The following is a 17,663-nucleotide window of genomic DNA, read 5'->3' as shown; positions in this document are numbered from 1 at the left end:
TTATTAGGAGAGAAGAGCTGCACCAATGGTCATTGTCAGTGCAACACAACTATATAGTGGCTACTCACAAACATTGTACTGCATTCTAATCTCATCTTTCATAAGTCTTCATTATAAACATGAATGATCTTGTTTCTCAACAGCAGCTGTGACATAAGAGCAAGTTGGCATTAAAATAAAGTACAGTGCTGGAGTCATCATATTTTCATCCAAAAATATAAACATATAAAGGCCATATACATACACAACTTTTTAGAGATATATGCTTTTACGTATGTGTGTGTGTGTGTGTGTGTGTGTGTGTGTGTAAGGAAATTTAGAAATAACATGAAGGAACTGTTCAGGTTGAATTAACCCAAGACCGTCTCCAAAGAGTATGTGGAAGTGATGGCCTTCTCTGAATAGCACAGCCAGAAGAAGACTTGCTCAATTCTGACCAAACTGCTTAAACAGCAGTTCTGATCCTAGCCTAGTGAAAGAGATCTGAGTTTCTTCAGAGAGTTGAGAAACCCAAACTCACATGGTTTGACACAATGAATGCTAAACATGACATCCATGTTGGACTAATGTTTGAGGCCCAATGGCTGATAAGCCTGGTACAAGAACCTCATGTGCCATTTAGTCTTCTGAGAGATCTGCACTTTTCAAATAAACTGTTTTTGGCTATTAAAAATACACATCAATAAATAATCACATTACTGTCATTTCAGTATAAGCACAGTTCAAACAACTATAGTTTAACTAGATTTTCTGTTTATTCCTTAAACTCTTGATAACTATTTTCCTAGTATTATCTAATGAAAACACATTCTCATTTAAGTCATAACAATCATTGGACATTCACAAGCAAGAAATACATCTCAAATATCAAAAGCTTCACAATTATTTTTTGACCACAAAACTAGTGGCAACCATCAATTGTCAATAACTGACACTGCTAGAGACAAAAGTATCAAACGAATTACAAAATGCTGTCAGGCAATTGCTATTAGAATTAGTTAGTTCTAAGGACAGCTAGATGGCACAGTGGATAGAAGCACCGGCCCTGGAGTCAGGAGGATCTGAGTTCAAATATGGTCTCAGACACTTGACACTTAACTACCACCTGTGTGACCTTGGCAAGTCACTTAAACCCAATTGCCTCACCAAAAGAAAAAAAAAATTTAGTGAACCCTGGAATAAGGAATCTTAAAGATCTAGCCAAGCCCATATTTTCTAAAAAAGGATATTTGAGGTCATGAGTAGCAGCAAAATGGTTTGACCAAAGTCACAAAGCTAAGTTAGCAGCAAAGCTGAACCCAGACCCCAACGTATCTTGTCCAGAGTTCCTACCATAGCACTACATTGATTTGTGACTAGTTTTAATTATTAAATGATGAAGGTAAGAATCAAGAGATTTTATAGAGTGCTTTTCATGTTCAAAGAACTTTACAAAACAATTGTGATACATAAGCTGATTTAATTTATTTTATGATGTTACTATGAACTTCAAATTTATTTTTGAACCTAGAAGAAATGTTTTGCAAGTTTTTACTACTCTAAGGAAGTCATCTCGGCAAACATAGTTACAACCAGTGTAGTAGTCCACTTAAAATGAAATGAAGTGCATCTCTAGTGGTGACAGCAAAAATAGCGCCAGGACCCGCTTTGAAAAAAGTAGCTTGGGGCAGTTAGGTGGCACAGTAGACAAAGCACTAGCCATGGATTCAGGAGGACCTGAGTTCAAATCTGACCTCAGACAATTGACATTTGCTAGCTGTGTGACCCTGGGCAAGTCAATTAACCCCCACTGCCTTGCAAAAAGAAAAAGAAAGAAAAAAGTAGCTTGCAGATCACACAAATACTTAGGTGAATTCTTTCAACTAGCTTCTGTTAAGCACCTCCTACATGCACAGCACTGTGGTAGCACTGGGGATAAAAAGATAGAAGAAAAACCAGTCAAGGAACTCAAATTCCACTGGTTGTACAAACCATTCGTAGAAAGTATGCAGTAGAATTTTCTTAAGGTAAGACCAAAATACCAGTGGCAACAGGCAAACCTTCTAGGGGATGAGAGCAAAGGTCACCTTCCAAATATAAACCTTGCTTACTTAGAATGAAGAGATTTCATGGATTTTGGATGCCATTTAATGATCTGCTGAGAAGAATGCACTATGATGAGGTCATAATGAACAAGGTAGAAAAGTGATAGGGTTGAGAGAACGTGGAGATGGAGTTAACTAAGCATACTTATGTTAAAGCTCATTTTTTTCTTTCTTGAGGCATTTAAAGGTCAATATTAGAGAACAAGCTGAAATTAAATAAATTTTAATGCTTAAAGAACTTGGACTTACTTAAAAAATTCTCAACAGCCTATCAAATGAGATACTCCATTATGTAGAACTTTTTTTCATTTTTTTTGCAGGGCAATGGGGGTTAAGTGACTTGCCCGGGGTCACACAGCTAGTAAGTGTCAAGTGTCTGTGGCCACATTTGAACTCAGGTCCTCCTGAATCCAGTGCTTTATCCACTGGCCACCTAACTGTCCCCCATTATGTAGAACTTTTAACAAAAATCTCTGGGTATTATGCGGTATAATAATTTATCTTAATTTCTCTTCCTTTACTTCGTTCCTCATAAGCTAGAGGAGTTTTTCTTTCAATCAAGGTCTCAGCCTAAACATCTTAGCTTTTTTTATGCAACAACCACTCTTCCTCCCTCACATTGGCCTTTCTTCTGTAAACTGTAGAAATGACAGTACTGTGGCAACACGCTGAACTGGATGATCTCTATGGAATACTGTGAACACCTGCACCTTTATTTGATGTTGTGCTTTTGGGACACATATATCACACACATTATATGTGTCAAAGTTAAATAATGTTTGAGCTTCTGGCTACACTACTAAATGTGGCATGCATTAGTTTGGGTAAAAAGGCATGTCTCAGCCTGGGGGCACAAGTTACTTGAGTATAACCCTAATACTTGAAAAAATTTGGGACCGGTTCCTCAATACTGGCCTTTTCAAATGGTGATGGATGAGGTAGCAATGTCATCACACAGACAGAAGAGTAGTAGAATGCAATTCAAAAGGCCCAGGTTGTAGGCATCCTCTGCTACTACTTTTCTGTGTGCCAGTGGACAAATCATTTTACCTCTGGGCCTCAGTTTCAATCATCTATCAAGTGAGAGGGTGGACTAGATGATTCCCCTAAAGTCTTTTAAAGCTCTGATAGTATACCTTTCAGTATTCTAAAGTACAGTATATTCTATGGCCAGAATGAGGTGGGAAAGCTACTAACAATAAGATGAGAATTTTTGTTTAGATCAGAATTTTTACAAGAACTCTATCAAGATATACAAGGACACCCACAAGGACAATGAAAGTATGTGATGTATATGATGGTCCGTGGTAGATTACCCTATGTAAATTTTCCACACTTAAATGGCATTCCATCTATCAGAAAGCAGTTTGCTACTGGCCTATTAATGCATTACATTGGCCGTGAAATGAGAGCTTGAGTTGCTTCAAGAGCTTCTCCAACACTGGTCATCTTCCACAGAATCGATGTTGTAAATAAAAGTCTCATTCCTACATGGCCCTTAATGTCCTTTTGATTCTTGGTTTCTATAAATCTGGGAAATGAAACTCCTTATATCCTTTCTGCCAACTTGACTCTCTCCACAATGCCAAGAAGGCTGCCAAAATACTTCCACCAGAGGGTGCTGTACTTTCATGGAAAAAGCCTAGGCTCTATTTCTGTTCATTAGGTGATAAGACATATTCTAACTATTGAGTGGAAACTGATATACTAGTATGCCCCAAAGTACTGGGTCACTGACAATCTATTCAGATGAGAATAGTACTTGGAAAAGCCACAAGGAAGCTGTTCAGGCTAATAAGGAAACAGAATGAAATGCTTCCTTCCATGCTTTGGTATAATGCCTTAAAATTAAAATAGATGTGAGAGCGTCTCTGAAAAATAAAAAATTTTAATGCTTATAAAATTACTCTTACTTCATGAAGTTGATGATAATTACTAGTACTAGGAAATACAAACTAGCCCAGTAGTTTGCATGAGATCAGAGAGTATAAACAATAAAGATGCCTGTTTAGGGACTTTTCATGGAGGCCCTACAAAGAAAAAAATAGAGGGGGCAGAGAGGTGGGGAGAAAGAGGGGAAGAGGAAGAAAGACCTGGGGAGGGATGACTCCAAAACTCAAGCTGAGAGAGGATAAAGGGAGAGGAACTCTCGACTGAGGCCATAGTTCTGTCTTATTCAGAATTTAGTCTTGGGTTTGTTTTGTTTTTTGTTTTGTTTTTTTTTTTTGGGGGGGGGGCACCTAAGCTGTGTCTCTCTCATTCATTTAATTTCTGCATTCCTGGCTCTTTCCACCCCTTTCCCTCAATACACTGTCCCCAACTGAAACGACTGTTCAGATATGTTCACTTTATCCTTTCAACGCAACTCAACTTTGTTCAATCTCATTACCTTTATCAGTGCTACTTCAGAACTTAAGTTAAAACCAAGGGTGGGAAGTGGGGACTTATTTTGGCCCCTGACATACTGTGTTATAATTTCCTCATAACTTTGAAGTTCAGGAATGGCTTTCCCCAAATCAGGCATCTTTACCTACTTAAGAAAAGAGAGCTTTACTTTTCAGCAAATCTACTCCTCCATGCAACATGTGTTGCTAATGATGCTCTGGTTGATTTTTAAAATGATTTTCAACCCTATAGCTTCCCTGTTAAATTCCAACACAAATAAAAACTATAAAAAACAATATCAGGTCCAAAGCCAGAACAAAAGAGGTAATATAACCAAGGTAATTCAATATAATATGTCTAGCCTGTCTTTAACTTTCTTCAGGGAGGTCGATAAACCATCGTGACTTTCAAGATGGGCACAAAGGTAAGCTCATCAAGAAACCTGATGAAATTTGACATATGACAAGTATAGTCTATAACCATTTAAAAAAGGGTCACCACAGATCAGAATGGGTTTATCAAGAACAATTCCAACCAATTCCATTTCTTTTTTTTGGACAGGATTACTACACTTGGAAATAGTATAGATATCAGGGAAATTGTATAGTCAGTGCATTAGCTGGATTCAATAAGACATCATTTCTAGGGGACAGCTAGTGCTGCAGTGGATGAAGCACCAGCCCTGGATCAGGAGGACCTGAGTTCAAATCTGACCTCAGACACTTGACATTTACTAGCTGTGTAACCCTGGGCAAGTCACTTAATCCTCATTGCCGCCCCCCCCCCAATAATAATTTCTCTTCATAGAAATGATGGAGAGAAATGGGCTTTATAATGGATTGATATGAATACTGTAGAATGTAAGATTCTTGAAGACAGGGACCATTGGGGGGGGTGGGGGGGGGGTTTGGCGCCGGCCGCAGGTCTGTTCTCTAAAGCCTACCACAGTACTATGCATATACTAGGTGCTTGAAACAGAACTGAACCTGGAAAGAGGCTTCTAGAAAGAGGGTGTCTTAAAGACTGCCTTTGGCTCTGGGAAGGTCATCATTTTTATTAATGACCTGGATGAAAATCATATCAAACTTTAGTAACATGATGGATGATAGAGCTAGAAACAAAAACAAAAAACCCGGCAGTCTAGAGCAATGAATTGTGAGAAAATTATTACAGGTGGCTCCCATGCTAAGAACCTGGCTGACCTTTTTAAGTCAGCCAGTGTCAGGAAGTTTACCTCACTAAGTCTCTAGATCCTAACTAGGCTTTCCTACCTTTAATAGGCACGTGTTCTCTCTTTATATACTTTAATAAATGCTTAATGCCCAAACCTTAGCTAGTTTTCCCTACACTTGGGACAAAGATAGACCACCACACATTTACTGTTTTATTCATCACAGTTGGCAACCACCAAGTGGGTAACTGAACGGCTCAATCTTCTGATCTTCCCTGTAAAAGAAGTTGGGTAAGAAATTTTATGTTTGTAGGTTTCTACCTATTTTCACTGATTTTATATGCCTGTCCCTTTAAATTTCAAAGTACATCCTAAATACCCGATTTTTTCCCTTTAAATTTCCAATGGGTTTATTCAGCATCCTAAGACCCTTTTTTCTAACTTTAGTCTGGTTAATCAGACAAACAGAGATAAAGATCATGCTAATACTTGGTCCTTTTGAATGTGATATTTTATTACTATTTTATTTTTGCTTTTTTCGTGTTATTAAGTTATTTAAATCTTAAATTTTTGAATTACAAGAATGGAATTAGAAATAGCATAACACATGAAATTCCCCAGGACCCTCCATCAGGAAAGCTACTCATGGATTGGGATTAGGGAAAATTTACAGTGCAATCATGTATGACCAGCAGAACTGTGTTTTATGTGGCATAGCATATAAGAGGAAGAATGGACAGAATATGGGTCACTGGATCCCCAAACATTGAGGCATTTGCAAACAATGCTATGCCACTGGCCACCTAAACAGTTACTTTATTGGAAAGTCTGGAGCAAAGCAAGCAAGGAACTGACACAAGGGGATACAAGAGAAGGGGGATCCAAGCCTGAGTTTGAATCTGAGACTGTTTGTCAGGCTAGAACGCCAAATGGCCCAACTCTCTGTGCAGCAGGCCAAGAGGAGAACAACCTATATCACCTTTTGAGATGCTTTTTGGACACCCCCCCCATCCAAGTAAAACCTTTTCCCCCTGTATATACATCATTAGTGGGGGGAGATACTTGTATTGCTTCCTATATACAGGAATTACAAGCTAGGCTACGTGAACTCCACGAGGCAAGAGCAGCAGTACAGGCTTCTTACATGATTTGAGACCAGGAGACAGTGTATATATCAAAACTTTTCAGTGGATTAGTGGGACCCAGCCAGCTTGGGAAGGTCCTCTCCAAGTATTGCTAACAACTCCGACTGCCATCAAAATGGGAGAGAAGGAGGACTCTTGGGTCCATTGCTTCCACGTAAAACCAGTACCAACACTTGACGAATAATGCATTCATGGAAATGATGTAATAATGTCAGTTCAAATGTTCCATAAGGGTTTCTTTTTTATGCTATTGCATCTACATTTTGAAATTAATAGTATGGGTTTATTTTCATAGAGATTTTCATTTTTTTAAGATTGTGTTTTAACTTGTATTAAAATATGTTCTGATTTTTCACAAAGGTAATTGTATACTTAGCTTTAAAAAGTTGTTATTTGGAATTATTGCATATTGTATATTATATCCTGAGTCAAAGCAAATTCACATATTTTGCTATCATCCTCAGTTGTTAAATCCATATGAGCCGAGGATTATGGGAATTTAGGATTTGAGACATTAATTGCCTTTATTCTGAGTTATCAGATCTGAGTAGCCAAGATGCCAGCCATCCATGAGAGGAATACATGTAAGAGCAAGCACTGAACTGTCACAGAAGGGGAGACACGCACGAAGTCCAGGCACTGTACTGCCTTGGAAAGGCTGAGAGAATGGCCATTGACAAGAGCTGAGGTTGATTTCTCTTGGTTTAATCTCTCACTCACAAACACACACACACACACACACCACCAGATGGTCCAGCATGCCATCTCATTCTTCGCCTGACTTTGATTCCCCCCTCCTATATGCCTGATGCCATGGACATCCTATGCATCTAATTAAGCCTGACTCATTTCCCCTCAACATACTGCACTGGCTGCCTGCAGAGTCACAAAGTTTGGTAATGCTCATTTCTCTTCCTCTCTGTTCTGTTATGTAACCCCATAATTATCTCAGATTGTCATGATAAACACTATGTTGAATTTGGCCTTGACATCTGCCAGTTATATTAGATTCTTTAATTTCTCATAATGGCATGAGGATAATTAGCAGATGATGCGAAAAGTGATGAAACAAAAGTAAAAAATTATTTTCTTAATTAATATCACAATTGTCTTAGCCCTGCATTAAAGAAGGGTATACCAGCATAACTTGTGTACTCTCTTGCAAGTAACATAAGGAGACATCCACTTTTGTTAGAAGTTACATCTTCTCAATTTATTCTCAACAGGGTAATATTAAGTTAAAAAAACAAACAAAAAAAAGTTTCAATTTTTGTTTTTATTATATCTCTAAAGATTCTGAATTTCCTTCGACATATATTTTGAGAACTCTCATGGTTTGATTTGGCTACTGGCAAAGCTATATAAACTTGTATTAATATCAATCTAATAGGAAACTTTTCAGCTGATCATCAGTATCTGAAACACCTGAGAAGACTTCTATACACCCACACCCAAAACTCTCCAGCTGAGACTTGCTAGCTGATCATCAGAATCCACACCTGAAAGACTTTAACTCTACAACTATACCCAGACGACATTCAAAGAATCACCTGAGAAAAGACTTCCAAAGACTTAAATGGACAGTTTCCTGTTTCCATTTTCCACTGCATACCTATTTATAATATTCACCTCCTAAAGGGAGTTGACCCTTTAGTTTGTTTGTAATGTCCACCTACTAAAAGGGACTTCCCCCTTTAGTTTTTGTCAATGCGTCCTTCAATTTCTTTTCTTTTCATTCCCTTTACATTGTTAGTCATAAGTAAGGTAACATCTGTAATGTTATTGCTTCATTTAAGGAAAACTATTTTCTTAATGAAACACAGGGGGGAGTGTGAGAAATTATTAACAGGGGGCCCCTTGCTGAAAAAGCCTGTCTGACTTTTTTTAAGGCAGCCACGTGTCAGGAATTTACCTCACTAAGCCTTGTCCCCCTCCCAGAGGACCTGAACTATGACCTCAGCATGTTCTACTTCATGGACTACCTTCAAATCTTGTCAATCAATGGACTTGAATGCTACCAGCCAAAAATTAGCTTGGAGCATTGGGTTAGGGACGCACCTTCTTCTGGACCACAGGGAGTTGGTGCTCTCCCAAGCACAGGAGTTCCTCTTATTGGCCTGAGACTCGTAGGTGAGGGCAGCTTTTTCTCTTCTCTCTCCCCCCTTGAATTGTAGCTAGGCTTTCCTATCTTTCAGAGCACGTGTTCTCTCTTTACTAACATCTAATATACTTTAATAAAGGCTAAATACCCAAAACTGGTAGTAAAGCTTCTAATTTATAAGTAAAACCCTATTTAGTTTTCCCTACACTGGGACAGAGATAGCCACCACACATTTAGTTTACATGTCACCAAAGTATAAATGTTTCCACATCCATAAAATTAAGAAGTTGGACTAAATCACTTCTATGGTTCCTTCTTAAACTAACTCTATGATTCTGGGTTCAAGAAAATTAACTGACAAAATGCAGGATGTGGGAAATGTGGCTGTAAGATAGTTCATGTGCATGTGAAAAAGACCTAGGGGTTTGAAACAGATTGTAAGCTCACTGAGTGAACTGTGATGTGGCCAACAAAGCTGTCAAGGAAACCTAAAGGAGACATGGAGGGAAAGGATTAAACTAAAAGCCATCAGAAGACAACTGTGAGATTCTATGTCAACCATAAAGATTAAAACAAAAACATTTCAATGTATTTAATAGGCACAATGCATTTATCCATTTTATAAAGGCTTAGCTATTAATATTTTCAACCTTACTTGCTACCTTCTCAAGAAAATAAATCCTACTTTACTATCAGATGCATAAAAAGCAGTATCTTATTTGTCCCAAAATTCCCTCTTTGAATTGTTATGGGGATACTCACCATTTCTAATTTATTGGGATTTGACAGATCTGTGTTCACCTACCCAATGAATCATTACAATATTTTAGCTTTTGTTTATTCATTCACCTGAGTCCTTATTGAAAGCTGCTATGCTCAAGGCTGAGGAGGCCTATCTTTAGAGTCTGCTCATATGACAGCCCCCACCTCTCTTTTCTTCATTTTACTTGTCCTCTGGTCTCCTATAGCTCAATTGTCTTCCCTGAAAGCAGTGACCAGAGAATTACCTACTGCACAGGTATGTTATACACAAAGTTCTTTGTAAACCTCAAATAAATGTGAGCTTTTACATTCATTATTCTAGAAATAGTTGCACAACACCATGGCTCTGGAACAAGGTTCCAGGAATTCTGACAATACCTGGCACTTCACTGGCCTTTGTGGCCATAGCAGCCTATCAGGTTGAAATAGTCAAAAAAAACCCAGAAATTGACAAAGATGTCTAAGTTCCTTTCCTGAATCATAATCAAAGCCTAGAGCTCTTCATTCGGTATATGTGGTTTCAAATATTTTTCTTTAACTGAATTACTTTGCTCGTATTAAAATGTATATGTTGGGGCAGCTAGGTGGCACTGGCCTTGGATTCAGGAAGACCTGAGTTCAAATCCAGCCTCAAACACCTGACAGACACATACTAGCTGTGTGACCCTGGGCAAGTCACTTAATTCTCATTGCCTTGCCGCCGCCCCCCCCCAAAGTATATGCCATTCTCTCCAAAAGATAACAAAATGCCAAAATAGGTAAAACTATTGACACTAACTACAAATTGCAGAGGTGTCATGGTTACTTTCTCTTCCTAACTATCTTCACTTACTTTATTCCACCTAGAAATATCTTTCCTGTGTATTTTATTCTGCCATTAAGCCACCCCACAATAATCACTACAATTCCATGATTAGTCAACTTTTTTTGTTGCCTTTGGCAAGAAAACTTGTCAAAGACTTTTAAAGGGTCTAAATATATTGCATTCAATGGTTCTTACTTATGATTACATACTTCCTTATAGAGGTCTAATAACAGGTAAGTCAGACACGATTTTTCCTTGATATAGAACAAGCTATCTTTCTCCCAACATGACATGCTTAAGTATTTGGTGATCCTACCTATTATCAGAGATTCCATCCATTTGTATTCTATGCAAGGGACAAAGTGCTTTGAAAAAAAAGCTCTTTAATGTATTTTCAACTCAAAACAATAATTTCTTAATTCCTCTCTTCCTTATCTCTCCATTTATCCCCCAAAGTGAAATCATTATATTGCCCTTTTTATATAAAACGCAACAAAACAAAAATTAAATAGGAAAGATCATGGCAAGACCCATTAGAAAACATTCAATTAATATATTCTCTTTCAATTTTTGCTCAAAAATTCATGAAGTGTCAATTGTCTTTTTCAAAAAGGCAACATTCACTCAGGATCTTTAAAAAGTCTCTTTTTTTTTTAACTCATCAAGTCTTATGCTAAACAAATGTATAAAATCAAATGTTTGTCCTACTCGTGTGATAAAGATTCTAATATTCAAACTGACAAGATTTTTAGTGGCATAGAAGGCAGTTTAAAATATTCTGGTTTCCACAACTGATTAAAAAGTAAAATGCAGAAATGATTCCAAGAAACTAAAACACTAAGACACCAACACAGACTAAGTTTTTCAAGTCTGTTTTCTTAGCTGGTGTAAAGAATTCTGGGACTCCCTTCAGTATCCCAAGTTCAGAGTCTCCAAAAAGAATCTACTGGTGAATATTGTTATCTAGATAGCTCTTACTTTACAGTAGGTGAGGAATGGTTTGTATCAGATATGCAGAAAAGGAAATTGATGTTATCTATATTCTTAAATACCCTTCTCTTTTTTTTATTTTTTGGCGGGGCAATGAGGGTTAAGTGACTTGCTCAGGATCACACAGCTAGTGAGTGTCAAGTGTCTGAGGCTGGATTTGAACTCAGGTCCTCCTAAATCCAGGGCCAGTGCTTTATCCACTGCGCTACCAAGCTGCCCCATCTCTTATTTTGATGACTCCTGGTAGAATTCCTAAAAATTTTCAAAAGATATATCAGCATAAGCTCTCCTTTTGTTTTTTTTTGTTTGGTTTTTTTAGTGAGGCAATTGGGGTTAAGTGACTTGCCCAGGGTCACACAGCTAGTAAGTGTTAAGTGTCTGAGGCCGGATTTGAACTCAGGTACTCCTGACTCCAGGGCCAGTGCTCTATCCACTGCGCCATCTAGCTGCCCCAGCATAAGCTCTCAAGGAGCAAGCCAGAAAAGCTTTTTGAGTACAGAACCAGAAGCAGATTAAGTGTCTATCAGTCAATCATCCAAGGACCAAACTTGCCAAGTTTACAAAAGGTCATCAATAGATGGGTTATCTAATAGGTAATATATATTTTTGGGCACAGCAACTAATCAAGACTTTCTACTAGAGTATGGAAGGGTTATGATTGGAAATGGTGGAAAACAGCATGTAGCACTCTTGATCAAGTAGCTTTCCTTATTTTTCCCTGGGAGAAAGTAGCCATTTTAAAAAGAAAAAATGTTTTTTGAGCTGTCAAATTCACTAAAGGAAAGAAGCAATTTATCACACACTCTGTAATAAAAAGCCCCCCCCAATCCCACTTCCCTTGACATGAGGTTCTTAGTGGGTCACAACATCTTCTTCCTCAAGAATAACTTCGCAGCATGTGCAGCAAAACTGCTTTGAACACACTGCACCTAGACAAAGGCACATTAAAATATCCTTCAGGAAACAAATGACACCAAACATCAAATTATGAACTGTAGTCCATAGTGGTGCTTACAAGTGTCAAGCTCACTTTGAAGAGTTAAAGAAAAGTAATAAAGTTTAAATGAACAAACCCTTTGGTTGGACTGCTTGGTGTCTCTGCCATAAATATGCATTTCCTCTTAGCAGGAGGCTCTTCTTCATCATCAGAAGAGCTCTCTACTGTTAAGTCAATAACATCTACTTTTTTCTTGCTTGTTTCACTGGCTATGGTCACAGAACAGGGTTTACTGAGGACACTTGAACCTAGACAGAAAAGAGGAAAAGAAATCAAGGTTTTAAAAGGGAAAAAAGGCCCTAGTCCCAAAAGACAGGCTGCTTAGCTCAGTATGAGAACAGTGCCAACTCATCCATAATCACAAATTTAATTATCATGTGAATCATATTTATCTGTTGGTAAATGAGCATTAGCCCAAAAGTACTAAATGAATAGGTAGATGAGGAAAGTTCCATGAATGTTGAGAAAAACACACCTTCATATAAAAAAATAAACTATTTTGTCTCAAACATAAAAATCAAGGAATCTCAACTACCAAAATTATTTTATACATTTTTAAAAGCTGTGATTATTATAGTAATATGACTGGGTTTGGCTGTTATCCATTAATAAGGACTAATTATAGTGGTATTAATTCCCTTATTTTTTCCTTTCTATTTTACGCAATGTGATTCCTTACAAGCAGGGTAATGAACATTATTCTACTGAATATTATCTCCATCAAAATTTAGGTCGGAAAAATGGGAAGGAAGAGAATTAAAATTAATCAATTTTGGTACTTACTAGATGTGGGACCCAAATTTATTAACTAAGCTGAAATAATGAGAATAATGGAAGATTTCAGTTCATCTAAGATATCCTTTCTTTTTCTCAATTAGTTCAAAGAGCAGAAATACAGCATAATTTAGGACATCGAGAGTCATAACTGAATTTAGTCATAATGGGGACTACTTAAAAACAAACAAGGTAAATTCTTTGTCAATACCACTATCAATAAAAACTCTAAATTATTCTTTACTTATAAATTTTTTTAAAAAGTCAGAAGACACACTGGTCCTTACATCTAACCTTCAAGTTGAATTGGATTATTTCCCTTGAAATTCTGGAGTAAAATAAAGACATTTGTACGGTCTCCTTTATTTTCTTTTTTCACTCTATAACAAGCAAAAGGAATGGAGATGAATATGAGGGGAATGGAATAGGTAGCCCTTAAGATCCATGCCAGGTCTAAAGCCCTCATCCTATGTGTCTGTATTGTTTCTTTAAATGTGAAGCAAATGCAAAAATGTATTCACAGCTTGGGATACACACTTGTAACGATTGGAATGACGCCACCTGCTGGAGACTTACTGTAGAAGAGTTCCACCCATGAAGCGAAGGTCTTTGAGGGCAAGACCAGGAGTCTTTTCTTTGGCGTCAGGAAGTGACACAGGCTAGTGGGAGGAGGAAAGAAGAGACTGGCGCTCGGTCTCATGCTTTTGTGCTCTCCCTTTAATAGATAGGAATCTAGGCCTTTCTCTCTCTCTTTACCAAACTCTTATTCTCCTTAATAAATGCTTAAAAGTCTAATTCTTGCTAAAGCTTATAATTTATTGGCGACCACTCATTAGACATTTTAGACAGAATAGCTAGAATTTTAGCCCTTAACACACTTAAGCATAAAATAATTTTGATTTACAAATGGAAATCCAAACTGAGATCTGGTAACCAAAGGGAAAAAACTGTAGGACAAGTCCCTGATTTTTAAAAAATTAAGTATTCTGTACTTACTTTCTATTTTTGTACACTGTGGGCTTGAAACTTTCAGTGCTTCTTTCTTCGGTCTCATAGGGCACCAAGAACCATCTTCTTGGAATTTAATCTCATCCACATCAGAACACTTATTGAGAATTTCCATGAAGAGCCTTTAAGCCAAAAAAGGGTGAAAAAAACCTAAACTTAAGTATAATACAAATTTTTGTTTACCAGTGAGACAATAAAGAAAGTGATAAAAGTTATGCTGTTGACTAGAACTATGATGATAATGAGTGGCATTTTCCAGGGTCTTTCCTTTCAAAGTATTTTCTTCCTGTTTTCTTAAATGAAATAGCAAAGAAAGATTAATCAGGTTATTCAGATATATGGAAAAAGTGAGAAAAGAATACTGTGGTATCTCTAGGCTTGTAACAGCATTCCCTAAAAAATTATCTGCCTCAAGTCAACAAACAAAAACTGGAAAAACATTAATACTTTTCTTTTTAAAATATAGAACACTTCATAAATTTGTGTGTCACCCTTACTCAGGGGCCATGCTAACCTTATTTGTATTGTTTCAATTTTAATGTACATGCTACCAAAGCAAGCACAATAGTTACTTTTCTAACCTTCATTTACTAACATGGCTTTCTCAAAGCAACTCTTTTTTTTCAAACCTTTCAATGTGGCAGTTTATAAAATATGACCAAGGTTAGTACAGTAAACAAGGAAAGAGGGCTCAACCAAATTAAAGGAAATATATGTCTAACCCCATTTTAACCAATAAACATTACCAATAAAAAAATCACAAAATGTCAAGACAATTTAGTTTAGAAATAGTTAATGTAAAAAAAAAAAATTCATCATTTCTTAATGATCTCTCTCAAAAGAACAGTCTTTACAATGCAGGATTATTGAAATCTTGACCCTTACAATACTTATTAAAATAAAAAAGAGAGTGTTTGGTTTCATGGCAGAGAATGAAAAGTGTAAATTATATAATGAAAAATAAATGTTATAAGCATCCTCAAATTTAATAAAACTACATGAGTTATATTTCCCTCCAAAATGCAAAAGAACGCAACAACTGGTAGAGTGATGCAATGGAAAGAACACTGGATCTGAAGTCGTAGGATATGAGTCTGACTCCTGGCTTGTCATTTACTACCTGGTTTCCTTATCCCTTATCTTTAAGAACTCAGGAGTTCCTGAGTTCAAATCCGGCCTCAGACACTTGACACTTACTAGCTGTGTGACCTTGGGCAAGTCACTTAAGCCCCATTGCCCAGCAAAAAAAAAAAGATGAAGAGAGACTAGATGCTCACTAAGGTTCCTCACAGCTTTGAATGATCCACCCAACATAATAAAGTAAAAATATAAAATCTGTTGTATAATAAACATTTCCTTTTCCCCCAACTACAAATCAAGAGACTAAGTTGTAGAACTCTAAAATTAGCATCAATGTACTAACAATTATGATGGTATTCCCGGTACAGACTATGGTTAAAACATTTCAAACTACTTCATACTCTATAAATTAGCTCAATAAAGACACAGACCAAGTCAATTTTCTTTGTCTCTCCCCAATACCAAACACATTAGTTAGCTTATAGCAGGCATTTAGAAATGTCTGATGAATAAACAGGAAAAAGTAGGCCTAAACACAAATATAAAATACAAAATACAAAGCATGACCTGTCTAGGAGAAATATAGAAAGAAAGGACTATAGTACACTATGTACTGAATATATCACCACTACAACATCACTACTAAAAAAGTGACAGATGACCTTGTTATATAAACAGGAATATTACAATATTAGCAACGGCTCTTGCTTGTCTTTAGATTCTTTTTTTTTTTTTTTAATTTTTTGCAGGGCAATGGGGGTTAAGTGACTTGCCCAGGGTCACACAGCTAGTAAGTGTTTGAGGCCGGATTGAACTCAGGTACTCCTGAATCCAGGGCCAGTGCTTTATCCACTGTGACACCTAGCTGCCCCCTTGTCTTTAGATTCTTAAAAGATAATCTAAATTGGTCTCTCCTGAGAGTTATCGTAAAGAAACTTAAAATGGCCAAGATTAAATAAACAAACAAACAAAAAACTCTCAAAAAAAAAAAAAAAGCATTCACAAACCAGTGGTGGAGGGGGGAAGGGATGAAAGTAGGGTGAAGCAGCCATAAATATTCAGTAGCTTTTGAGAGCCATGAGGAAAAAAATATACTTCATTTTATCTTACATAGTTTAGACAGAATAAATTAGGAGTTTGTTCAGTGTTTAGGATTTTATTACTGAGCACTGAATAAAATTAGCTTAATTACATTGGGAATTCAAAGCCCTGGCTTGTGCAAAAAATTAAGAAAACTAATTAATAAAAGAAACTACGGAAGTGACAAAAGGATTCGTGACGCCAATTAAGCCACGATCTTTATTATGGGATCCTCTTATACTCCCTGTCATCACCACTAATGTGTTCTACTTTAAAATATAAGCTCCATGAAGCCAGACACTGTCATTTTTGCTTTTATTTGTATTCCCAGCACCTAGGGCAGCGCTTGACACATAAGCACTTAATAAATGTTTCTTGCCTGCGTGTTTATGAAGGCATCACCAAAGAGAAAGGATGATTCTACCTTGTACCAAAATCTATCAACAATCTATATGTGTCTATAGAGATCAGCTAATTACTGATTTTTTAGGCTTGAATCTCCTTGACTCTGGGGAAATTACCAATTATTGGAATAAGAGGGATATTAAGAAGCCAATGAGTTTGGATTTCTTTTTTTGGTCAAAGTTTCTTGGTAACATCCCCTAGTTAAGACTGCTACTTGCGTTTCAGAAATTTATGTAATAGGCAGACAACTGTTATTTTTTTTGGGGGGGGGGGGGGGCAGAGCAATGAGGGTTAAGGGATTTGCCCAGGGTCACACAGCTAGTAAGTGTCAAGTGTCTGAGGCAACATTTGAACTCAGGTCCTCCTGAATCCAGGGCCAGTGCTTCACCTACTGTGCCACCTAGCTGCTCCCAACAACTGTTAATTATTAATTACACCTGAGAACAGGTGAGTAGAAGAAGAGCAACACAAAAATTTGATGGCTATAAAAATCCAAGGTTTGGCTATTAAGACCTTTTTCTTTTCTTTTTAAAAGAAAGCATTTAACCATATGCATTTAACCAGCAGCGAAAAATAACAAAAACTTCAACTGCACAACTGAGAGGGTGAGGACTTTTTTTTGAAATGGCAGATGGGAGGAGCTAGGTGGCTCAGTGGATAGAGGACCAGCCCTCGGCGTCAGGAGTACCTGAGTTCAAATCTGGCCTCAGACACTTCACACATACTTACTAGCTATGTGACCCTCGGCAAGTTCACTTAACGTCAATTGCCTCACTAAAAAAAGAAAAAAGAAAAAAAATGTGCAGAGATTGTACCAAAAAAAGGTCCGTTTGTTCTGTTTTCAGCACTAAACAAGCATGTGGAGTACTGGGCTAT

The 17,663-nt window shown here is 37.2% G+C and overlaps 1 protein-coding gene and 1 non-coding gene across 2 annotated transcripts in view; both read right to left on the bottom strand.

Annotated features, from left to right (window-relative positions):
* Window positions 1-17,663, bottom strand: part of PIAS2 (protein inhibitor of activated STAT 2) — an 81,170-nt gene that overhangs the window by 9,227 nt on the left and 54,280 nt on the right. The window contains 2 exon segments of the mRNA XM_044005597.1: window positions 12,517-12,688; window positions 14,211-14,344. Coding sequence (XP_043861532.1) covers window positions 12,517-12,688; window positions 14,211-14,344 — 306 coding nt within the window.
* Window positions 14,679-14,785, bottom strand: LOC122737624. The gene has a single exon (XR_006354441.1). It is a non-coding gene; the product is annotated as a U6 spliceosomal RNA (small nuclear RNA).

This window comes from Dromiciops gliroides, chromosome 1 (assembly GCF_019393635.1).
Source record: "Dromiciops gliroides isolate mDroGli1 chromosome 1, mDroGli1.pri, whole genome shotgun sequence".
Lineage (NCBI taxonomy): Eukaryota > Metazoa > Chordata > Mammalia > Microbiotheria > Microbiotheriidae > Dromiciops > Dromiciops gliroides.
The sequence above is the reverse complement of the archived record's forward strand: the minus strand, read 5'-3'. Positions and strand labels throughout refer to the sequence as shown.